The sequence below is a fragment of the Schistocerca nitens genome, chromosome 2 (assembly GCF_023898315.1).
Source record: "Schistocerca nitens isolate TAMUIC-IGC-003100 chromosome 2, iqSchNite1.1, whole genome shotgun sequence".
Lineage (NCBI taxonomy): Eukaryota > Metazoa > Arthropoda > Insecta > Orthoptera > Acrididae > Schistocerca > Schistocerca nitens.
Genome location: NC_064615.1, coordinates 35792777 through 35819790, shown reverse-complemented (window position 1 = coordinate 35819790; position 27014 = coordinate 35792777). Strand labels below are relative to the sequence as shown.

Sequence of the window (27014 nt, the reverse complement as noted above, 5' to 3'; positions counted from 1 at the left end):
CTTGTGTTCATTGCAAATGATATTACCATTATTTGTACTAAACGGCAAACTCCAAAGGCTGACAACTGACGGTGTAATGGGATACTATTGTATTATTTGCCTTGTGTATAAGCATTATTCTGCACCTCATGAAATTTAAAAGGAGCTGCCATTCTGTACACGTATAACCTTTGAGTTATTCATTTCCTAACAACCATCCAGTGATGATATCCTCTTGTAAACAACTGCATCAGCATTGAGCAATATAATAGCACCTCAAAATATACAGTTGAAAATTCTGTGAGCCAATCATATATGTGACAAAATACTTCATATAGTTATATATGACTTATCAGTTGACAATGTGATAATGTTCAGAAATTTAGGAAGAAGGAATCTGCTCTTTCACTTGCATTTGCTATTTCCCACATATAATATGAAAAGCGCAATCTGTGTTTCACAATAGCAATATATCTTGAACCTGTGCTGATAGTTTGAGAAGTGGTGAAAAGTTATATCAAATAATAGTAAATATAGTACATCTAAAATTAAGCTGCAGATAGTGGAAAAACAGCATAAGGAAGAGAAATCTTAAAAGCATAGTCTGGTAAAGAATCAGTGAAAAGCTGCAGCAATGAATTGGATTGGTAGCCATACTCAGTAGCTCAGTTCATTGAAATTTGTTCTGGGAATGTAAAGAACTTAGATCATGTGTCAGTCCAGCACACAGTTTTACTCTGTCAGTTGTGTCAGTAGTGACAAATGCTTCACTAAAGAGTTTTAAGTTGAGTCCAGCCTTCTGTGTTACATTTTGGAAAGTGTTCACCAGACCAGACCAAGATAACAAAAAATGTGTGTGTGAATTTCAGTGTTATGCAAGCATCTGTACTCATCAGCATATAATTTAGCTATAGTCAAGCTTCCCAACTGATGACAACTATGTTCCTTACCAGAACTTGAGTCCAGATCTCTATGTCTTCGGAAGGCCACCAGTTAAGTTTTTATTTTTAATGAAAAAACAATTACACAAAACATTATTTTTGTACAAATTACTTTCTTGTTTCTTGAAATATTCAACTTTAATATTTATACAATTTTGCCTAAGTTAAAACCAATTCTGGGACTTTTTTCCACTCTGATGTTGGCTCTTCAAAAACATAGTTTTGAAAGGCTTCAACAGCTTCTTGAAGTGATCAAAACCATTGTTTATCGATTTTTTATTTGACATCAGGGAACGAAGAGAAATCATTAGCTGATAAATCAGATGAATACAGACAATGAGACATTAATTTGATGTTTTTCTCTGTCAAATAACGAACTATTTGACATGCTGTGTGAAAACTGACATAGTTACAGTGAAGAATGAAGTGAAGTTTTCAGTTGTTTTTCCTGATTTCATCAATGACTTGTGGGAAACAAATTGTGCTTTGATCCTCAAAACTAATGGTCATATGTCCAGTGGAACCACAGAAACAAGTGATGGTTTTTGAGGAAGTGCTTCACAAATAACCACTTTTTATGGTTTTGATTTTTCATGGGACATCCGGACAGTTGACTGCTGCTTAGTTTCTGGCTCAAGTGAATGTATCTGAGTTTTTAGTCTTGTTATGATGTTGTGTACAGATTTTGCATTTCCTTGGTGGAATTTTGTATTTCTGTACATCAATAAATATGACTCTGTTTATGATCATCAGTTGAATTATGCAGAATCCATTGGGAACTTTTTGTTTTCTTCACTGCTAAATGTTCATACAAAATCAAATATACTGCAGTCTTCGATATGCTTAGAAATTGCTCTGGCGCATAGTACATCACATGCCAGACTTCCTCAATTATATTGTACAAAACGTAATTTTTTTTTTAAAGAACTGCTGATTTTGGTTGGTGTTCGTAAAATTCATCACCTACCAAACCAACTGTAAATGCTCTCTCCTGAAACTGATTGATTACAAAAGAAGTGAATGATGTGATTTGAAGAATTGTTGTTAAGCCATTATGAAGAACATAAAAAACCTTCATGTTAAATTTTCATTTTTTAACAATTCCGTTTCTTTAAATACTCACTTTAAACAAACTAACTGACCTGTTATGAGCTGACATTGTTTTAACAGTAACCAGTGATATATTCTAAAACAATAGTAGTGTTACATCTCAATTTTCATGCATGTCTCCTATGTTTCCAAACTGAGTCGGTACAAAAAGGCAAAGATTTGTGTCTGAGCCCTGTTCGGCATGCAGATTTAATTTGTCAGGAAGATTCAGTGATATGAACACACTGATATAGAGTGAAAGTTTCAGTCTTGGTGGTACTGTGTGTGGAAATAGTAAGTGGATCCCTCCAAGAATATTGAGAATTTATTTTACATATCTAAAAACAAAGATGATGTGACTTACCAAACGAAAGCACTGGCAGGTCGATAGACACACAAACAAACACACAAAATTCAAGCTTTTGCAACAAACTGTTGTCTCATCAGGAAAGAGGGAAGGAGAGGGAAAGATGAAAGGATGTGGGTTTTAAGGGAGAGGGTAAGGAGTCATTCCAATCCCGGGAGCGGAAAGACTTACCTTAGGGGGAAAAAAGGACGGGTATACACTCGCACACACACACATATCCATCCACACAAAAGAGTGTATACCTGTCCTTTTTTCCCCCTAAGGTAACTCTTTCCGCTCCCGGGATTGGAATGACTCCTTACCCTCTCCCTTAAAACCCACATCCTTTCGTCTTTCCCTCTCCTTCCCTCTTTCCTGATGAGGCAACAGTTTGTTGCGAAAGCTTGAATTTTGTGTGTATGTTTGTGTTTGTTTGTATGTCTATCGACCTGCCAGCGCTTTCGTTTGGTAAGTCACATCATCTTTGTTTGTAGATATATTTTTCCCACGTGGAATGTTTCCCTCTATTATATTAATGAGAATTTATTTTATTTATTTGTTTATTTAACCTTATCTGATTAGGGCCATCAAGCCCTCACTTACATCAGACCAGGGTTTCATACATGTAGTACCTTTTTTACATTGTAGTTACCAAAGAAATAACTACTTTAAAATAACAAATAGTATTAAAATTATTTGAGTGTCTGAAATGGAAGTGTGAGTAAATTATACTGACTATGAACTAAGCTGCTACCACAGACTTAATAATAATAATAATAATAATAATAATAATAATAGACAGCAAGAAACAAGACAAAAGCTATAAATACTTTTGCTATACCAATATTGACCTACTCATTTGGAGTAGTGAAATGGAGTAACACAGACCTAGAAGCACTCAATACACTTACACGATCACAATGCCACAAATATAGAATACATCACATATATTCAGCAACAGAAAGATTCAAATTAAGCAGAAAGGAAGGAGGAAGGGGATTTATTGACATAATAAACCTACATTATGGACAGGTAGACAATTAAAGAAAATTCTTTATAGAACGAGCAGACACTAGCAAAATACACCAAGCAGTCACTCATATAAATACATCGGCTACACCACAGCAATTTCATAACCACTTCTACAACCCTTTACATCACATAACATCAACAGATACGAAGAAAGTAAATTGGAAAAAGAAAACACTATATCGCAAGCGCCCATATCATCTAACACAGCCACACATCGATCAAGACGCATCCAACACATGGCTAAGAAAAGGCAATATATACAGTGAGACGGAAGGATTCATGATTGCAATACAGGATAAAACAATAAACACCAGATATTACAGCAAGCATATTATTAAAGATCCCAATACCACAACAGATAAATGCAGACTTTGCAAACAACAAATAGAAACAGTAGATCACATCACAAGAGGATGTACAATACTAGCAAATACAGAATATCCCAGAAGACATGACAATGTAGCAAAAATAATACATCAACAACTTGCCATACAACATAAACTAATAAAACAACACATTCCCACAGACAAGTATGCACCACAAAATGTACTGGAGAATGATGAATACAAATTATACTGGAACAGAACCATTATAACAGATAAAACAACACCACATAACAAACCTGACATCATACTCACCAATAAAAAGAAGAAATTAACACAACTAATCGAAATATCCATACCCAATGCAACAAATATACAGAAGAAAACAGGAGAAAAAATTGAAAAATACATCCAACTGGCTGAGGAAGTCAAGGACATGTGGCATCTGGATAAAGTTGACATTATACCAATTATACTATCAACTACAGAAGTCATACCACACAATATTCACTAGTACATCAACGCAATACAGCTACATGCAAATGTATATATAAAACTACAGAAATCTGTAATTATTGATACATGTTCAATTATCCGAAAGTTCCTAAATGCAATGTAACATATACCATACAGTTCAAAGGAAGTCACGCTTGATCAAGGACCGCATCACTTTCCATTTTTAATCAGACATAACGTCTGAGAAAGGAAAGAAATAATAATGATACTAGTGGCTGATAGAAGAAGAATTTATAGGTGTACAAAAATAGATGTTTTCTGATATAGTGAGTTCTGGAGAAAGGAAATGTAAGGAGAGTGCATCGACTAAGGATATTGAGAAATGAGGAAGATCACGTTGGAAAGAGAAATGTTCAGGGTAACGAGTCCATGCAGGGCAATGGTAATCCTTGTTGTTGCTTTAGTTACATATGTCTTTAACTGTATTCTGAAGCTGGAGGTGCTATTCAGTTCTCTAATATAATGTGGGAGGTTATTCCAGTGTAGGGTTACTGCTACTGAGAAGGGCTTCTAGCAAGCAGCTGAACGATGGAGTGGGACAGAAAGGATTTTGCTGTGATAGAGGTCAGATGTTTTGATCTGCCACATTGTTCATATACGAGTGCTAAGGTCAAGGAGAGATATGATCGTCAGTGTTCATTGATAAGACAGAGATATGGTGAAGATAGAGGGTACTGAAGTCTCTGCGCTTGTCTGCGCACATCTGATGGTGAAATATGATCAAAGTACCAAACATCACAGATATAATGAACACAGGTATTCATTACCAGCTCCAAGTGCCTGAGCTTTCCTGAGAAAGGCCTTGCAGAATAACACCTCTGTAATCAATAACTGGAAGTATAAATGTTTGTACAAGTTTCTTTTTCAGGTCAAGAGGGATGAGCTTTTTATATTTTTGTAGAGATGGACAGATTCTGATGCCTTCTTGCATATTGCAGGTACATATTCAGTCCAGTTTAGATTTTCATCTGTTATTACTGCTAGACTCTTTGCTGAAGGAGAGAATTTGAGTTAAAGATGGTAGGGATTTCCAATATTTCAGGCTAATGAGCCTATAATGTCCAACTAGTAATGCTTGGGTTTCGGGTGGGTTGAGTGTTAACCCTATATTAAGCCCTCATTTTGATAGTGCACACAGGTCGGTATTGAGATACTTGAGAGCAATCTTCAGATTTATTGGTTTTGCCCTTAGACACAACTGGAGGTCATCAGCGTACATGTGGTATTTGCAGTAGGTAAAAACAGATGAAACATCATTTATGTACAGTGGAAAGGGTGTAGGACCTAATACCTAACCGAAAGAAATGTCCTCCACTGTGACTTTCTGATGCCAGATGTGACACATTGGTCATAGTTGACAGTATCAAAGGCTTTTCTGAAGTCTAAGACGCACATTGTAGTTGCCTCTTGTGCATCAGCAGCAAGCTTCAAGCCATCTGTTACCTTTATTAAGGCAGATGTTCTGCTGAGATGTTTATGGAAGCATGATTAGTATTCGTCTAGTAGGTCATTTGTAGTTTGGTGGTTTGTTACTGATCATGAGCTATATGTTCTGAGGCCTTGGACAGTGCTGATAGAATGCAAGTGAGTTGGTATTCAGAGGGTGCAGTGGTTACATCCTATTTGGTAATGGCTTAACAAGTCCCTGTTTGAGAGCCTCAGGGGAAATGCTTGCAGTTAAGGAGTGGGTAAACATATCTGTTATAGTGGGTCAGTAATAAGCTTCACCATTTGAACTGTGATGCGCTCGTGTCCAGTAGTTGCTGATCTGATATGCTTGATAGATTTTTTGATGGTATTGCATGTAACATGGTTTAGATAGAATTTTTGTTGTACAGTACCCCCATGTATCTACATCTATACTCTGCAAACCACCATGAAGTGCTTGACGCAGGGTACATTCTATTGTACCAGTTAGTAGAGTTTCTTCCCGTTCCATTTATATACGGAGTGTGGAAAGAATGAGTGATGAAGTGCAGAAAGAAAGATTGTTTGAATGCCTCTGTGCATGCTGTAAGTAATCTAATCTTTTCATCACGATCCACATGTGATTAATGTTTACATGGTTGTAATATATTCCTAGAGTCATCATTTAGAGGTGGTTCTTGAAAATTTGTTAGTAGACTTTCTCATGATAGTTTAAGTCTCTCTTCAAGAGTCTACCAGTTCAGTTTCTTTAGTACCTCTGTGACACTCTCCCAAGGGTCAAACAAATCTGGAACCATTTGTGCTGCCCTTCTCTGTATATGTCCAATATCCACTGTTAGTCCTTTTTGGCACCGGCCCACACACATGAGCAGTAGTCTAGAATGGGTCACACAAGTGATTTGTACGTAATCTCCTCTGTAGACTTATTGCGCTTCCCCAGTCTTCTACCAATAAGCCGAAGTCTACCAGCTACTTTATCCACAACAGAGCCTATGTGATCATTCCATTTCATATCCATACAAAGTGTTACTCCCAGGTATTTGTACATGTTGTACATTTAAAGCAGTTTGCCAGTCTTTGCTTCCTGCATGAATCTTATCATGATCTTACTGAATATTTTGCAGCTTCTTTCAGACATTACTTCATTATAGATAACTGCATCATCTGCAAAAAGTCTAGGGTTACTATTAGTATTGTCTGCAAGGTCACTAATACACTACATGAACAGTAAGGGTCTCAATACACCTCCCTGAGGCACACCTTATGTTTCTTCTAGATCTGACAGTGATTCTCCATCCAAGATAACAAGCTTCATCCTCCCTACCAAAAATTCCTCAATCCAGTTACAAATTTCAGTTATCCTTTACGACCATACTTTTGTCAGTAAGCATATGTGTGGTACCGAGTCAAATGTGTTTCACGGAAATCAAAAAATATTGCATCTACCTGACTATAGATGAAGTAATCAAAGAGTCTCTGCTTCATTTGTGGTTCAGTTGTGGTTGTAGATAATGTGAAGTACCAGTTCAGTTTGTTGGCAGGGACAATGGAATAAGCTGCAGCAGGTTTTTTCATAGGGCAGCCGGTTTATTTCTTTTGCCAGTTAATGTATAGCCATGTCTGAGTTTTGCATTGAGAGTCATCGGCTGTTTTAGTTCCTCAGCAAAGGTGCAGGTTTCTTTCTTTCTTTTTCAATCTTTAGGTGGGGAAGGGGATATATTTGTTGTATAGTTGAGTAAGTTTGTTAGTAAATTGATTGAATTTTTCTTTTACTTACGAGAATGGAATACTGTAATGGGAAAAAAATGGAAATATTAATTAGTGTAAATGAATTGTTTCCATTTGTTTTGGACTTTGGCTCAATGGAATGGAGCAACTTCACTGAGTACAGAGTGGAAACTTTTGCAATCACTTGCTATATATCAGAACATTTACTCTGATTCCAAATGGCTATTACTATTGACTTATGCTATATGTTTATGATAGTCTCTTTTTAGTATCTTGAAAAATGCAGTTTTCATCATAGTGTGTTTCAGTTTCTGAACCTGTCACTGGGAATATCATCATCAACATAAGCACAAGATTATAGCATTGTTACAGGAAAAATACAAAATTGCTTGGTGCACAAACAGATGCAACTGTACACTTACAAAATTCATGTTGTTGTTGTTGTTGTTGTTGTGGTCTTCAGTCCTGAGACTGGTTTGATGCAGCTCTCCAGGCTACTCTATCCTGTGCAAGCTTCTTCATCTCCCAGTACCTACTGCAACCTGCATCCATCTGAATCTGCTTAGTGTATTCATCTCTTGGTCTCCCTCTACAATTTTTACCCTCCATGCTGCCCTCCAATACTAATTTGGTGATCCCTTGATGCCTCAGAACATGTCCTACCAACCGACCCCTTCTTTTAGTCAAGTTGTGCCACAAACTTCTCTTCTCCCCAATCTTAGTCAATACTTCCTTATTATTTATGTGATCTATCCATCTAATCTTCAGCATTCTTCTGTAGCATCACATTTCAGAAGCTTCTGTTCTCTTCTTGTCTAAACTATTTATCGTCCATGTTTCACTTCCATACATGGCTACACTCCATACAAATACTTTCAGAAACGACTTCCTGACACTTAAATCAATACTCGATGTTAACAAATTTCTCTTCTTCAGAAACGCTTTCCTTGCCATTGCCAGTCTACATTTTATATCCTCTCTACTTTGACCATCATCAGTTATTTTACTCCCCAAATAGCAAAACTCCTTTACTACTTTAAGTGTCTCATTTCCTAATCTAATTCCCTCAGCATCACCCGACATAATTCGACTACATTCCAGTATCCTCGTTTTGATTTTGTTGATGTTCATCTTATATCCTCCTTGCAAGACACTATCCATTCCATTTAACTGCTCTTCCAAGTCCTTTGCTGTCTCTGACAGAATTACAATGTCATCGGCGAACCTCAAAGTTTTTATTCATTTTCCATGGATTTTAATACCTACTCCGAATTTTTCTTTTTTTTCCTTCACTGCTTGCTCAATATAGAGACTGAATAACATCGGGGAGAGGCTACAACCCTGTCTCACTCCCTTCCCAACCGCTGCTTCCCTTTCATGTCCCTCGACTCTTATAACTGCCATCTGGTTTCTGTACAAATTGTAAATAGCCTTTTGCTCCTGATTTTACCCCTGCCACATTCAGAATTTGGAAGAGAGTATTCCAGTCAACATTGTCAAAAGTTTTCTCTAAGTCTACAAATGCTAGAAACGTAGGTTTGTCTTTCCTTAATCTAGCTTCTAAGATAAGTCGTAGGGCCAGTATTGCCTCACGTGTTCCAATATTTCTACGGAATCCAAACTGATCTTCCCCGAGGTCGGCTTCTACTAGTTCTTCCATTCGTCTGTAAAGAATTCGCCTCAGTATTTTGCAGCCATGACTTATTAAAGTGATAGTTCTGTAATTTTCACATATGTCAACACCTGCTTTCTTTGGGATTGGAATTATTATATTCTTCTTGAAGTCTGACAGTATTTCGCTGGTCTCATACATATTGATCACCAGATGGTAGAGTTTTGTCAGGATTGACTCTCCCATGGCTGTCAGTAGTTCTAACGGAATGTTGTCTACTCCTGGTACCTTGTTTCGACTTAGGTCTTTCAGTGGTCTGTCAAACTTTTCACTCAGTATCATATCTCCCATTTCATCTTCATCTACATCCTCTTCCATTTCCATAATATTGTCCTCAAGTGCATCGGCCTTGTATAGACCCTCTATATACTCCTTCCACCTTTCTGCTTTCCCTTCTTTGCTTAGAACAAAATTCATATTTTACAAGACTAGAATCTCTCATGACCTTGCTGTTGATTGGGCATTATACTCTCTCCAATCTCTGAACAATGACAAGAATTTACAAATACCATATTATTCCATATCAAAGTGAATGATTTTTTAATGAAAAATAGTAGTGCCAACGAAGCAACACTTCATTTGATTGGCATTGTAAATACACATAAAGTGTGTATTGGAGGTAACAAAAAGCCAAGGCTTGTGAGGCAGCACCTAAGGGATAGCCCAAATGCACGACAAAGTCATCAGCCCACTCTCCTCCCAGGAAACATGTATTATTAGTTGCTGTTAACTTGGATATTCTTCAGAAGTATGCGATACCCTAATTCCAGAAGATGCAGCGCCATTAATATTTCAGCTAGATGAACACCACCACATGGGGCAACATGTATCTAAGAGTCTTTGGGTTAAGAATGTCTGATTTGGTGGATTGGAAGGGATGGCTCAATACCATGGTCATCGAGATCACCAGACACCACCCTGATGAATTCTTTCCGTTTTGGATATGTTACGACCAAGGTGTATGCACCAAAAGGGATATTTGCACATTGTATGAAAGAGCCATTCAAAGTGTTGAATGCATCATCCATCAAATGCTGCAAAATATGTGGCTTGTGACAGAGTAGTGTTTCGATATTTTTTGTGTCACCAGTGGTGATCGCATTGAGAGCATGAAATGAAATTATATGTGAATGAAAACTTTGATTATGTGTGTGCGTAAGTCTAATATTGTGTATGAGTCAGTTTTAATTATAGAATTGTGATCACTTTAAATCTGAGTAAGCATTCTGGGACACAGTGTATGTAAATGTCTTTTTTCTTTCTTTCCCTTGCTTATATCATGCTTTTTTTTTCCAGGTATGATCACTATGCGATAATGTGTGAACTGTTGGCAACCTCTCTACCAAGTCTCGCTGTGTGTCTGAGAATCTGGATGGCAGGCACTTACAGCAGTGATATACATACAACTGTAGCCAAAGCTCTTGGCTACTATGACACACCACTTTTCCTCAACCCTTATCCAAGGTGAACAGTTTGCTTTCATTCCTTATTATCAGAACGTATTAATCATCAGTGGTGATGGTCAGTTAATATTTATTTTTAACAACAGTAATTTTGCAAACAGGTAAACCATCCAGATATTGAATTTAACCTTAAGAGAATAATTATCAAGTCCATATCTGGCTTGAAGTTGTACGTCCTACTTTCCACTAACTGCTTACTCCTCTCCCCTGCCCAGATCCTCCTATTTTAATCTTTGTCTGCCTCCACAATTTTTTCCCTCTACTGTGCATATCACGTCATGTTAGCTGTTTTAACAAACTCTTTATCCCCGTTTCTTGTAGTATTTTGTTTGGAATTAACCACGAAATTGGACATGGTTTAACATAATAAAAATAAAAACTGGGAAAAGGCAAATGAGTTCAAGGTGTTACAGATTTTTTTTTTACAATATAGAAAAAATACAGTTTATTAATAACAGTAGCACATATATGGATGAGTAATTAATATACAAATGAGTCTTATAATCAGTACATGCTACACAGTTTGTAGGTTGCCAGATGAACAAAAAGGAGAAGGCCAGGTCAGAATGGGTTGTGAAACATAAGTGTTGGCAGATCTACTAGTAACAAAATGTGGTACATTGTTCGGTCCATGATATATGTGACACACAAAGCTTAATAAATCTTTGGAAAAAGAGTTCAGAGCTGAAATAATACAAATTGAAAATATAAATTACCACAGTCAGTCACATTTATTGTTCCTCTCACTGTGTGTTATAGAGGAATATAATAGAGGGAAACATTCCACATGGGAAAAATATATCTAAAAACACAGCTGATGTGACTTACCGAACAAAAGTGCTGGCAGGTCAATAGACACACAAACAAACACAAACATACACACGAAATTCAAGCTTTCGCAACAAACTGTTGCCTCATCAGGAAAGAGGGAAGGAGAGGGAAAGACGAAAGGATGTGGGTTTTAAGGGAGAGGGTAAGGAGTCATTCCAATCCCGGGAGCGGAAAGACTTACCTTAGGGGGAAAAAAGGACAGGTATACACTCGCGCACACACACATATCCATCCACACATACACAGACATTTTCAAATATGTCTGCTTGTGTCTGTGTATGTGTGGATGGATATGTGTGTGTGCGCGAGTGTATACCTGTCCTTTTTTCCCCCTAAGGTAAGTCTTTCCACTCCCGGGATTGGAATGACTCCTTACCCTCTCCCTTAAAACCCACATCCTTTCGTCTTTCCCTCTCCTTCCCTCTTTCCTGATGAGGCAACAGTTTGTTGCGAAAGCTTGAATTTCGTGTGTGTGTTTGTGTTTGTTTGTGTGTCTATTGACCTGTGTGTTATAGAGGATTTGATTTGATTTGATTTGATGCCTCCACCATCTGGTGGCTTTCTTTCAGTTAATAAGGTATAGACAATTTGTATTTATGACTTTTTGAGGGCACTCATTGGTACTGTCTGGAAACAGAACACAAAAAGATTGTGTATTATAGGCCCAAATATATGTGAATGAATTATTGTGGAAGTCAATAGTAATTTTAACGTAGATTTAATTATCTTTCAATGGACAGGCTGCTTTTCTAGTTGCATTTACATCACACAAACCTTCCACAAACTGAACTAATTATAGTGCACTAGGTGCTAACAAGTGCAAAGAGCATATAAAGTAATAACACTGCCAACAGTGGGAAGTGTTACATAACATTTTATTTATTAGTATATAATTTCTGTTCCTTTTGCTGTAGATACTTGGTGAAACATTTGTGTATGAAAAAACACTCTTTCATTAATTAATGAGTGAAAATCTGGCAGATAAGCGTATTTTTCCACATTATTATTATTATTATTATTATTATTATTATTATTATTGTTATAGTAGTTGTTGTTGCGTTTCCCTAGGACATGTTTTAGGCCCTCTCTATTCCTAACTTATCTAAATGGTTTAGGAGACAAACTGAGCAGCCCTCAGAAATTACTTGAAGATGATGCTGTCATTTACCATCTAGTAAAGTCATCAAAGTTCAAAACCAATTGTAAAATGATTTGGCAAGATATCAGTGCGGTGTGATAAGTGGCAATTAACATTAAATAACAAAAAGTGTGAGGTCTTGCACATGAGTATTAAAAGACAACTGTCAAATTTCAGTTACATGATAAATTGTTCAAATTTAAAGGCTTTCAGTTCAACTAAATACCTAGCAATTATAATTACAAACAAACTAAACTGGAACTGTCAAATAGAAAATATTGTAGGAAGGGCAAACCAAAGAATGTGTTGTTTGGCAGAACACTAAGAAACTCCAACAAATCTGCTAAAGAAGCTTGTCCAATCTCTTCTGGTGTACTGCTGCATGATATGTGATCCTTACCATATAGGATGAATGGGGGACATCAAAAAAGCTCAAAGACAATCAGCTTATTTTGTATTGTGATAAAGGGGAGACAGCGTCACCAAATGTTATTAAACTTCCATCAGAGCACTGTAAGTGAGATTGTCACACTATTCCTGGAAGCACATTTCCCATTTGCATAAGTTCTTTCTTCACTTATCCTTTCTAATACGTTTTTCGTATTATATCTGCCCATTTAAATTTTAGCCTTCTTCTGAGTAGCATATTTCAAATGTTTCAATTTTCTTGTTTTTCAGTTTTATCTTCCATACAATGTGACCCTACGTACCAAAATTTTTCTTCAGTACAGGTCAATATTTGATAGGAGCAGAACTCTCTTGTACATTCTTTTCAAAAATAATTTGTTTTGTTTTACATCTACTCAAAGTAATTCTGTATGTCTCTGTACTTTATTCCCATGCCTTTCAAGATTTTGTACATATTATTCCTTCTTATACTTCTTACAAAGGCATTCAATTAGATTTAATCTAGACTTCCTCATTTTTGAATCATTCCAACATTTAAGACGGTTGTTAATGCCGCTGTTATATAATTTCAGCACAGGGATAGTGAAGCTAGTGCTGGTAGTTTCTGCTCATGCAGCATATGGCAAGTGCAATATTCAGATATTTAATTTTCCATCATGATTACAGTTTCCCCACAATACAAATGAATAAAAGACTTACTTTGATAGTTTGCAACAAAACTTATTTCAGTAGAATAAAAAGTGATTGGAAATCAACCTTGCGCCAAATTTCATCAAACAGTAAGATATCAAACACTTTGCATATCAGAATCAACTTTGTGTGTGTGTGTGTGTGTGTGTGTGTGTGTGTGTGTAGGCTTATGCTGCATAGATTTAAAAATTCATGGCTATGATGAGAATGCAGAATTATGTTTGCAGAGATGGAAGCAAGAAGAAACACAGTTAACTACACTACTGGCCATTAAAATTGCTACACCACGAAGATGACGTGCTACAGACGCAAAATTTAACCAACAGGAAGAAGATGCTGTGATATGCAAATGATTAGCTTTTCAGAGCATTCACATAAACATCTCATAAACAAACAGCAATCAACTGGCGTTGCCTGGTGAAACATTGTTGTGATGCCTCATGTAACGAGTAGAAATATGTACCATCACGTTTCCGACTCTGATAAAGGTCGGATTGTAGCCTATCGTGATTGCGGTTTATCGTATCACGACATTGCTGCTCGCGTTGGTCAAGATCCAATGACTGTTAGCAGAATATGTAATCGGTGGGTTCAGGAGAGTAATACGGAACACCGTGCTGGATCCCAACGGCCTCGTATCACTAGCAGTTGAGATGACAGGCATCTTATCCGCATGGCTGTAACGGATCGTGCAGCCACGTCTTGATCCCTGAGTCAACAGATGGGGATGTTTGCAAAATAACAACCATCTGCACCAACAGTTCGACGACGTTTGCAGCAGCATGGACTATCAGCTCGGAGACCATGGCTGCGGTTACCCTTGACGCTGCATCACAGACAGGAGCGTCTACGATGGTGTACTCAATGATGAACCTGGGTGCACAAATGGCCAAATGTCATTTTTTTGGATGAATGCAGGTTCTGTATACAACATCATGATGGTCGCATCCGTGTTTGCCGACATCACGGTGAACGCACATTGGAAGCTTGTATTCATCATCGCCCTACTGGCGTATCACCTGGCATGATGGTATGGGGTGCCATTGGTTACACATCTCGGTCACCTCTTGTTCGCATTGACGGCACTTTGAACAGTGGAATTTACATTTCAGATGTGTTACAACCCGTGGCTCTACCCTTCATTCGATCCCTGCGAAACCCTACATTTCAGCAGGATAATGCATGACCGCATGTTGCAGGTCGTGCAGGGGCCTTTCTGGATACAGAAAATGTTCGACTGCTGCCCTGGCCAGCACATTCTCCAGATCTCTCACCAATTGATAACGTCTGGTCAATGGTGGCCGAGCAACTGGCTTGTCGCAATATGAACTGTGGTATCGTGTTGAAGCTGCATGGACAGCTGTATCTGTACATGCCATCCGAGCTCTGTTTGACTCAATGCCCAGGCGTATCAAGGCCGTTATTACGGCCAGAGGTGGTTGTTCTGGGTACTGATTTCTCAGGATCTATACACCCAAATTGCATGAAAATTTAATCACATGTCAGTTCTAGTATAATAATTCGTCCAATGAATACCCATTTATCATCTGCATTTCTTCTTGGTGTAGCAATTTTAATGGCCAGTAGTGTAAGTATTTGATGCTATGCAGTAATGAATTCATTTCGTGATTCAGAAGATAATAAACTGAAAATTACATTCATTAACACAGAAATGAAATGTGGGCAATGTGCAATTCTGTGCCTTTGTATGGTTTTCACTTTACATACAGGGTGTCCCAGGAGGAATGGTCAATATTTAGTGATATGACAGAAACGATCATTCGAAGCAAAAAGTCTAGTAAACAAAGACCCAAAAATGGATACTTTAATAAGACTTATGACCACTTCTTCATCTTCAATATTGTGAAACAAATTTCTTCTACTGCATGCTCTTTGCATCCCATATTTTGGGAGGTGATAGTATACATCAAAACAAGAAAAAATGTCTTCATAAAAGTGGGTTCTAAAATGTATGCCTTAAGAGCAATGACCACTTGTTCAATAAATAAGATGTGTTTCACAGTAGTGAAGATCAGTAAATGCTCATAGCTCTTAAGGTATTCACCTTAGCGCCAATGTTTCCTGGACATTATTTCCTTGTTTTGGTCCATAATACCACATCTCAGAATATGTAAAGCAAAGAGTTTGCAGCACAGTACTGAAGATGAAGAAGTGTTCATAGCTCATCATCTACATCTACATGATTATTCTGCGGTTCATACCTCATTGCCTGACTGAGGGTTCATCAAACCACCTTCAGACTATTTCTCTGCTGTTCCACTCTCTAACAGCTCGTATGTGAAATAAACACTTGTGGCATCAACAGGTCACACGACCATGTAAAGCATGATCTTTGAACTGTAACTGCTCTGACGAGTCACCATGTTAATGTTCCAGTCAGCCTTTGTACCTTGTACAATGTACACATGTATCTTTCTTCGTGCTGAAATATGTGTACGTATCGACATATAGGGTAACAGTTTGTAGCATATACAGATATCGTATTCCTGTTTCCCATATTGGTGACCCTGAAATTTCTACGTCTACCGTGACTTCCATGCTGGCTGTGTGGAATCAACAGGTTTTACTCCAATGCCCTGCCAATGGTTGTTTTGCTGCTAACAAACAGTGATTCGTGATCTCCAACGAAATTAACCTCAAACTTTACAGTTCTACAATGGCCGAGTGGTATGCTGTTACCTCAAACAATGGACTCAGGTTTTGTGTCACCAGACTGTGCACATCTACATGTGAAAGGTGAAGTGGACGATTTCCAGAATCGAGTAATGATCAATTGCTCGTGTAGTGTTCAAAGGGACCCAAATTTGCACACGTGCTTTGACACGCTGCAACATCGGTTACAGTAGTGCCGTGTGCAAAACACACACGAGATCAACTGCTATCAAGCTATGCCAGTTTTGCCTTCCTCACAAATTAATAACGGACATTTTTATACATCAAGTTCACCAGGCTCAACCACCAGATCTGTCGCCTAGTTTCATGAACACATGGGTTCAAGCACACCTGATGGTGCTTTGCCATCCAGGAACATTGTACCACAACAATGTGACCAGTGATGTATGGTCCCACCACACAGGGTGCGTTTCCGATGTGCACAGAAAACCCTCGCTGTTGCCACACCAAGTACCAAACCACCCCCAACCTACCCCTCCTAACTCACGGGGGACCCTGATTCCGACCATCCAGCCCCAAGTTCCTTCCGCAGTACCGTCTGTGCCTGCCGCGACGGCCTTCCGCATCGTTTCTGAGGTGGGCAATTTAAGTACTGTGCCTTATCCTCTGGTCCAGTTTATGAGCCTACCTCATGCGCCACTCATCTGTTCATTCCCATGGTACCGACCGTGCCTGCCACGTCATGCTTCCATGACTCATCAGGGACATTGCAACCGGCTGTTGTTTGGGACATGTTTGCTAGTAACACACCCATGCCAATAGTGCCGGGTTACAGGACAGCCTATGCTACCACAGGACAGCAGGCCTTCCAAGATACGCCAAAGGCAGCCTCACCCCTCCCCCCACCCCCACCCCCCGTACCCCCCACACCTTGGTCATTTGCCGAAGGTACCTCCTTTATATGAGGACAACCCTGTTTCATGGTTCACGCTTGTGGAGTACGTTTTCGATTTACATCAGGTGACTTACGACAACTCTAAATTTCTATGTCTCATCGCGCACATCCATGACCACTCAGATTTAATGTGTGACCTCCTCCTTTTGCCACTGCCACCACCAAAATACGAGTTCAGCAAGAAGACAATATTGGACCGACTCGCCTGCTTGCCACAGGAATTAATAATCAAGGTCCTGCATGAGGAACATATTGGGGACCGTACACCATCGCAACTCTGGCGACGCCTTCAGCTACTTTTGAGTGAGCACACGATGCCAGACGTTACCCTGTGGGCAGTATGGTCTGCCAAGTTACCTACCGACCTGCAGGTACACCTGCTACCACACTCCTTTGAGTCTATTGGCTCTTGCCTTCGCATAGCAGATCAACTGTATGCACTACCGCGACAAAGACAACCAGCACACCTCTCACCGCTGGTTGGCACTACGCCACCTGTTTACCGGCCGTCTGTGGGCAGAGGCAGGGTTGGTTCTGCCTCCACACCATCTACACCACCAGGCAGTACTCATTCGCTCTCTCCTCTTTCGGAGCACTCAAGAATCGCACATGCATCATACATCCTGGTTTACATTCCGGAACAGATTCAGCGAGGACAAACCTCCTCTGCTGTCACAATCACCACCACTGCCACATCTGGCTCATCCATACTGTTGGTACCACAAGATTTTCAGGGATGAGGCCAAGAAGTGCAGATTATCTTGCCAGCACCCAAACGCCGACTGCAGGATCTAAAAGATGCCAGGTCCTGTGGGGAACTTCACAGGCGTTCTCAAACATTGAACTCTGTCCACTCGTCCTCTCAGCCCGAGCGGTCGTTTATACGTGACCGACATTTCGTCACGGCTTGTTTTCCTAGTCGACACAGGCGCTGACATGTCCATCATACCTACATCGTTGGCTCCTGCCGTTTTTTCATGGCCAAAGTCGCTTCTACGCGCTGTCAACATATCAGCATTACAAACTGTTGGCTCTGCTAAAGTTATGGTGCATCTATCTCCTTCTCTACATTTCCCATGGACTTTTTACATTGCCGACATTGACAAACCAATTCTCAGTATGGATTTCTTGTCCCATTACAAACTCTCCCCAAAAACAGCCCAAGGTTCAGTGCTACACCACCCTTCTGACACTCAGATACTGTGCTCAGGCACTTATGCTCGTCATTCCGTTTATGTCATGACGTGTGACTTGGTTCACGAGTGCTCCATCCTGACGACAAAATTGTGACCTGCATCACTAATCTAATGTCAGCGTACGATGCAGCGGCGCATCTCCGTCATCAAAATGATGAGTTGTAACAACGCATTGGTCACACTTTCGACGAGCTCACCGTGGCTCATATCTCACTGCTGCAACTGCAATCCACAGTTCCTTCACCTGATTGACCTTCATCAGCAGACACCAGCATGGCCCTTCATCAGGTTAGTTCAAAAGCATTCATTGTGTGTGACGATTCGCGTTTAGTGATCTCTGCACCCGCCACACGCCTGCTATGTGCAGTGCCATGTGTTCCAAACGTGCTTCTAAAGACAGTCGCACGATGCGAACACACCCACTGCGCAGGCAGCCACCTAGCGCGTTGGTAAACATTCCCCTCTCTTGCGCGTCAACCACTCGATTCAGCGCCCATCGGTGTTCCCCGTGCGATGTCAGTGCCTCTCTCGCCTGTGCCGTTTACTCAAGGCAAAGCTAACAACAGACAGTCACTGTGCAACCCGATCCACTCCATAATGCGTGCTCAGCCGACCTCTCTAAACAAGCACACGCCGCGCTCATGTAATAGGCATGTGACTTTCATGCTGCTTTTCCCCACTCGCGCTAATGGCTACACCTCATCGGGCCCCACTTGTCCCAAAACTTCACGTCAGGACTTTACTCAGCCTCATGTGCAGTTCTCAGTCTCTTCCATCACTGACGGAATGACACACAAGATAATTACCACTGCCTGCCCTCCTATTAGGCACAAAGTTAGACACCTCAAACCCATTAAGTTGAGCGCAGCCTGGCAGCAAATTAACAAACTTCTGTAGGCAGGCATTCTACAGCCATTGGTCTTCACTGACTCACCTTGTCATCAAACACAACAGTTCTTTGCGAATGCGTGGTGATTACAGACGCCTAAATGCTCATATTGTCATGGACAATTACCCAGTGTCGAACATAAACGATTTCACCCATATGTTATCGGGCGCCACAATCTTCAGTGTGACTGGCTGTAAATGTGCCTATTGCTAGATTCCCGTAGCACCGGAAGACACTCCAAAGACTGCTATCATCACACCGCTCGGTGTGTTCCGATACAACTTCATGCCATTCAGCTTAAAGAATGCGGCACAAATGTGGCAATGTTTCATTGACTCAATCATATGACAGTTTAAGTTCTGCTTTGCATACCTGGATGACATCCTCATTTTCAGCAAGTCGACTGAGGACCATGAAGATCATTTATCCCAAGTCCTCCAGACCTTGAACTCCAACGGTAATGAGGTCAACAAAGATAAATTCCAATTGCGCCTATCTTCTGAGACATTTTTGGGTTACACCGTCTCTGCAGACGGAATACAGCCACCCAAATCCCACATGCAGGCTATCACGTCATTGCCACCCCCAGCTACGTACAAACAACTCCAACGTTTCATGGGTACTATAAATTACTACCACCGACATCTACCTTCTGCCGCCGCTGTGCAAGCCCTGCTGAAAGACTCGCTGTCCGGCAAATAAACTTCAGGCCTTAAGCCAGTCCGTTGGACTGAACCTATGCTAGAGGCCTTCAGGGCTCTGAAGACAGCATTAGCTCACGCCATCGTACTTGCCCACCCCGATCCGTCTGCTGAGTTGTTCATCACTACGGACGTCAGCGACATCACGGTTGGGGCAGTATTACATCAACGCAAAGGTGACACGGTTTCACCCCTTCATTTCTTCTCTAAAAAAGTGTCTACAGCACAGAAGAAATATTCCGCTTTTGATAGAGAACTTCTGGTGGTCTATGAAGCTGTCAAATACTTTCGCCCTGACATCGAGAGCCGTTCTTTCTTCATCCTTACTGACCACAAACTACCGGCAGATGCCTTCTGCAACCCTCCCAAGGACCCACCCCCTCGGCGTTTCTACCACCTTGACATGGTCTCTCAATTTACTATGGATGTACGCTACATCAGAGGCACGGAAAACATCCCCGCTGATTTCTTTTCGTGGATCAATACCGTCTCACACATCGTCAATTTGTCCAACCTCGCCGCTCTCCAGGCCTCTGACAAGGAGTCTCAAGCTCTCCTCATGGATCCTCAGACATCGCTTGTGTTTACCAAACCCAAGTTCCCCAGCATTTCGGACGAAGTGTGGTGCGACTCTTCTACTGGCACTCTGCAGCTGTTGCACCCGCCCACATTGCGCCGACAAGCCTTCGACACCTTGCATAACCTCGCCCACCCTGGGGTCCGTGCCACCATACACCTCGTCACCGAGTATTTTGTTTGGAAAAATGTTAAGCAAGACTGTCAAAACAGGGCACACAGCTGCATTTCCTGCCAACATAACAAATGCCCCCCCCCCCTCCCCCTGGCAAGTTTGACATTCCGAAAGGACGTATTCATCATGTACATATCGACCTTATCGACCCTCTGCCTCCATCAGAGGGCCACAGATATATCCTCTCCACAATCAACCACATGTCTCGTTGGGTGGAAGCTGTTCCTTTACCCAACATCACAGCAGAAACCGTGGGTAAGGGATTTGTCTCGTCATGGATCGCTAGGTTCGGTTGCCCGTCCACCATCACCACCGACCAGGGTCAACAGTTCGAGTCTGCACTTTTCACGATTCTATGTAACCTTTGCGGTATCAAAAAAATTCATACAACAGCCTACCACCCACAAAGCAACGGTTTAGTGGAACGATGGCACCGCACCCTGAAAACAGCACGCAGGTGCTATGTTTGCCTCTGGTCTGAGGCGCTTCCTTGGGTGTTACTCGGTCTCCATTTGACCTTTAAACTTGACTTACAGGGAACCATCTCCAAATTTGTTTTCGACGAGAACCTGGTTCTACCTAGGGAACTTATCCTGCCTCAAGCCCCCAAGGATTTCCTCACCTCCCCAGACTTTATTAGTAGAATGCACACCCGCCAGTCAGTCATTCCCCACCAGACACTTACATGCCAACCGCACTCAACACATGCTCCCATGTTATGCTCAGGGATGATTCCGTTAGACAACCTTTGCAACCCCCATACCTCGGCCCCTTTGAAGTACTCCGGAGGGGCAAGACAACGTTTGATATTATGGTTGAAGATTGCCCGCAGACCGCTTTGCTACACAGGCTCAAGCCTGCTTTTGCGGACTATGACGCACCTCTACCGTCCCAGTCGGACCATCCAGATGAATTTTCCATTGCTGAGCACGATAATGAGTTAGCTCATCCCATGGTAGGGTCTTCTCCTTCTGACGATTCGTCACCACAGTTCGCAGGTTTCCCAAGCATGTCACCATCAACCCCATGTGCAGGTTTTGATGACGTTTCATTACAGGAGAGACTTGCTCCCCGACTTACAACTTATGCTGCAATGTACCACCTAACTGCATTGACGACGTGTCGATTGTCCCTTTCGACAGCCGTGTGCTCGTGCTCCTTACAGACACTGCAGTCTCGACACTCAATGAGGAACTAGATGTCAAGATAGTGCATAACCTGTACCTCCCCCGAGAGTGCGATCCATGAGTTTGTGCGTTCATCTCCTCAGATGACTCGATCTGCATTAGGAGGAGGCACGCTCGCAGGCCGCACCCCTCCCCACACCTCTACTCCAGGGCCGGCCAATGCATTGTCCGCCCCTGCTGGCTGTCCGATTACGGGACCTGCAGCCCGTCACCGCCCCTTCGCACGCCGCCCTGACTAAGATGGAGCTTCCAGTCTGTGCCTGCTGCCTCGCACTACTCACTCCAACGCCGATGCCCACACGCCCTCCCCTCAGGCCTGACAGGCCGTACTCCATACTGCGGGGGAGGGGCTGTGTGGCATTGATAGGTCACATCGACCACGTAAAGCGTGATCTTTGAACTCTAACTGCTCTGACAAGCCACCATGTTAATGTTCCAGTCAGCCTTTGTACCTTGTACAGCGTACATGTGTATCTTTCTTTGTGCTGAAATGTATGTATGCATAGACATTTATGGGAACAGTTTGTTGCATATACAGTTATCCGTATTTCCGGTTCCCATACACTTAACTCTTTCTGAATGGTTTCTGTTATTTTATTATGATGATCATTTCTCCCTATGTAGGTTGATAACAGTAAAATATTTTTACATTCAGAAGAGAAAGCTGGTCACTGAAATTTCATGAGAAGATCTTGCTGCAACGAAAGACACCTCTTAATTTATGCATTTTAGAGCTTTTTGTTGCTTCAGATGATCCTTCCGGCCATATCCTTGTGTACTGATCGTTCCTCCTTGGCCACCCTGTATAATGATGTTATTAGGTATTCATAATGTAGACCACCATGCCTGCTTTTTGAGGGATTGGATCGAGGTTGCCAGAAGACTTACGGACTGTATTCGAAATTGAATGTTACAAGTGATATAAGCACTTGATTACCCAGAACTTCCATGTTAGTTTACATAGCTGTGTAAATAAAAACAAGAAGAAACCCTAAAGAACAAAACTATCAAACATAATGTACCATTTATGGTTGTAACACTATAACCAATGACAGAATCTATACTTCATATTCAATTGTTGAGTAATATAGTGTGACACGAATTTATCTGCCATCATGGTATTAAATCAACAGAAATTGTTGTAATGGTATACTTGCATCCCTGGCCTCCTATTGTCTTTTTTTTTTTTTTTTTGCCTATTGCTCTGGAAATGAGACACAGAGGTAAATGTGGGTATTCTGCATGGCAAAATATCCAGGATTCTGTTCTTCCAGATTCACTGGTCATGTGCATTGTTACTAAACAGGTTTAGGAAAGCTCATGAGACTGAATGAATGACAATAATAATACCAATAATGAAAAACTAATTTTGTATTACAGAAGTAGGTTGACAATTAAATATAGAAATAGGCTGATGATTCAGATGGTGCAGTGCAAATGTTTTCTTAGCATTTCATTTCTGAATTCTGTCCTGACTGTTTCCAGAGAAAAAAGAAAAAACCAAAGCAATACATACCAGCAGTCAGAGATCCAAACCAGCAACAGAACTTGTGTTAGATCATGAGACAAACATGGTGCCATGGAGTAAACATGACACCACTTATTAGCTCTCCACAATTGTTCTGGTGGTAGTTAATGCTGCCAGTTCACAACATGAAATACAAAATTAGTTGAAATTTTAGTGTGAAATGACCTTCCAAGGGTTGAAAATTAAATTTACTATTTCACTGTCATATAAACCCAATGATTATTCAGATTCCTTCATCAGTATGGAAAGGAAATATTATGAGGATTTAGCAGGATCAGTCAGCAGCAATGCAGAAAGTGAGTGAATGATCATTAGGTGCCAAAAATCATCAGTAATATTACCAAGTGCCAGCTGAACTAGCAACATGAAGAACTTCACGGACACCTCGCAATGCCCTCACTGCTATCCACAGCCTGCTCCAGCCAGCCCTTAGTGTAGCTGTGCTACCAGCTGCTGATATGAGGGACAGCTTCAAACCAACAGCAGATTAAACTATTGAAAAATACAAATGAATTGAACGCTTTATACTGTTTTGCTTGTGTTGAAAGCAAATTCATACAAAAGCTCATGTCCAAAATGTCAAGGAACAGTAAGATACTATGCACCGTTGAACTCAGACTGTATCTATATCAGGTACTGTGTCGTACGCAACTACGATATCAGGAGTACCTACAGAAAGTTGAGATATTATGGATAAGTTACTGGCATTGTGTGAAAGGCTGTTATTCTATAGAATGCCTAGATAAAGTATAGAATGCCTAATAGTTTTTGGAAAACTATGGAACATAATTTTTTTGTGTAAATGTTACATACTTTTCCTAGGCATTATACAGCATGGCCTGTACCATTTACACAAAATATTGAAAGGGCACGAGATGAGAAGCCTTTATTAATTAATACAAATTTGAAACCAAAAGAACAAAAGTACAAAATAAAGCACAAGATATTCTTTCCAGAAAATAGTGAAAGCAGAACTGAGATTGAAGTACGTGTTGCAGTAAGTATTACATTTCTTTTTCTTCTTCTTCTTCTTCTTCTTCTTCAAAGAAAGCACTTTACATTTTGGCAATTTGATCATGTTCATACATTTCATGATTTAAAGAAGAAAGCAAACAGAATATAGTTACCAGTAAAACACAAAGCAGAACTGGGATGACCTACTTGCTGCAGAGTAGGATAGAGTGACATTTTGAATTGCACTTAGTTTACTTTTTCTCTGAAAGGCACCTCATATTTCAGCATTTTGTGTTGCACATACACCTAACAAATCCTTGGCCACTTCCTGTGGTCTGAGAAGCAGATGGAGATTGGGGAGGTATTTCATAGTCAGAAATGTCTCCTATTCTGTTAAGTTCTTTGGACATATGGTGAATTCTGATCTTGTGTAAAGCTGCTTCAAGATTCCTTCTACAGGTCCATGTTGATAAAAACCATCTTCCTTCACATTTGTAACAACTGCCAACAGGTTGTGTGAGACACCCCACCCTTTTTTGACATCAGGAATCGAAACTCACACATTGACACCAGAAGGAACAGGAGGAATTTTTCTGTCAGAATCCTTTTTCATTTTTTTGGTCTGAATCTGAAAGTTGAGTTTCAATTCCATTTTACTTTGGATAGCTTTCTCAATATTGAAGCAAACCCTGCACTTCGTCGCCGTCATCAACTTTAACAGTATGTCCACGATGGTATGAACATTTTTGCCACAATTTTGGCATATATGAGCACCACTGGTTTCTTTCAAGCAGACGAAACACATATCAGAAAAAAAAGGATTTTCAGTAACCACAGAAATCATGGTTTCATCACTGTTTTTGTTTCCTCAATCATGGATTACTTTCTTATCTATGTCTTTCTTTCTGCTGTTTTGGTTGTTTGTATGCTCTCTATTATTTTTTCCCACTCGTCCTCAGTCTCTGCATCTTCTAAAACATTGTCAGGCAGGGGTGATGTTGAGAGACCTTCTCTAGCTTCACAGCCAAACACAGAATTGTATCCTGACCTGTTAATCCCAGAAGGAAAATCTCTGTTTTTATTAGTTGGATAAATCACAGTCTGTCCCTCCAGCAGCTAGTTTTTTCATCTTTTATCCAAGAATACAATGTACTTTCAGTGTCCTGATTTGTTCTTTCGACACTACTCTTAACTCCTCTGACATTGTGAGTGGTGCAGTGTTGGCAGAAGAGCCAACACTGTGTTGCTAGAGGAGGCCGAAATGCACGCGTTTAATTACACGCAGACTGGCGTGAGGTCTGGAACAATTAAAGGAGTTGAGTCTAATAAGAAAAGAACGTAGTTCTTGGAATACTTAACTTTAATCCATAATTGTAGAACATTGCTCTTGACGGTACAGGTTTTATAATAAGCTCAATATAACTGGTAATGGCGCCTTGCTAGGTCGTAGCAAATGACGTAGCTGAAGGCTATGCTAACTATCGTCTCAGCAAATGAGAGCGTGATTGTCAGTGAACCGTTCCTATGAATGTCGGCTGTACAACTGGGGCGAGTGCTAGTAAGTCTCTCTAGACCTGCCTTGTGGTGACGCTTGGTCTGCAATCACTGACAGTGGCAACACGCGGGTCCGACGTATACTAACGGACCGCGGTCGATTTAAAGGCTACCACCTAGCAAGTGTGGTGTCTGGCAGTGACACCACATTCCTCCCCCGCAAATCGGCAAACGGTGGTGTTATAAGGCTTCCGCCCGCCGTGGGGAGGCCCCCATGTTGACGTATGCGACGAGGTGGGGAGCCTAACAACAGGGGAGGCTGTGCCACCCGGTCATTCGGTCCAAGGGGAGCTAGGAAACGCCTGAAAACCTAGTCCAGGGTGCACGCCAACATGCGGTGTATGCACCCGTAGAGAGACAGGAGGGGCCGAAGGGTCGACCTCCATCGCGTCAGGGTACCCGACGGGCGAAGACGCCATCTGGTCCGGAGCGGGCAAGAGTTCCATGTCGGAGGACAGCTGGTCACGGGAAGCGATCGGCGGCGCGTGACCCAGGGAGGCGCCCGGCAGCTGCAACGACGCGTCCACCGTGGGCGGCGCCGGCGGGAGGACCGGCAGCGGCGGCGGCGCGTCGCCATGGGGCAAAATGGAAGGCATCGTCGGTAACACCTGGGGATGAGGCGAGCCAGTAGATGGGTCCCCAGGGCGATGACCTGACAGCACCGTCGCTGAAAGCAGTTGGGGAGCGGCAGAACCCGTGCGACGACAGAGGCGCAGCTGATTGAGATGCCGACACACCTCACCAGAGGCCCCCAAAACCAGATACATAGCGCGGCCGAGGCAGCGAAGAATGCGCCCTGTGAGCCAACGCCGTGAACCTCGATAGTTGCGATAGTAGACAACGGCGCCTGGAGCGAAAACAGGTGGCTGCCGCTGCGCAGGAACCTGATGCGGCGGATGCAGCAAAGACATCAAGGTTCGATGAGGACGACCGTGGAGCAACTCAGCCGGCGAGCGACCATCTCGGGGCTGAGAGCGATACGAAGACAAGAAGAGCAATAACGTGACCTCCCGAGAATGAGACTCTTTCAACTTCAACATCTGTGACTTGAAAGTCCGGACCAATCGTTCAGCGGCACCGT

General features: G+C 41.4%; 1 protein-coding gene across 1 annotated transcript in view; it reads left to right on the top strand.

The window, feature by feature from the left end:
• LOC126235702 (hexosaminidase D-like) overlaps positions 1-27014 on the top strand; it is a 237332-nt gene that overhangs the window by 144888 nt on the left and 65430 nt on the right. The window contains exon 8 of the mRNA XM_049944457.1: positions 10351-10518. Within this exon, the coding sequence (XP_049800414.1) occupies positions 10351-10518 (168 nt within the window). The remainder of the gene's footprint in view (positions 1-10350; positions 10519-27014) is intronic.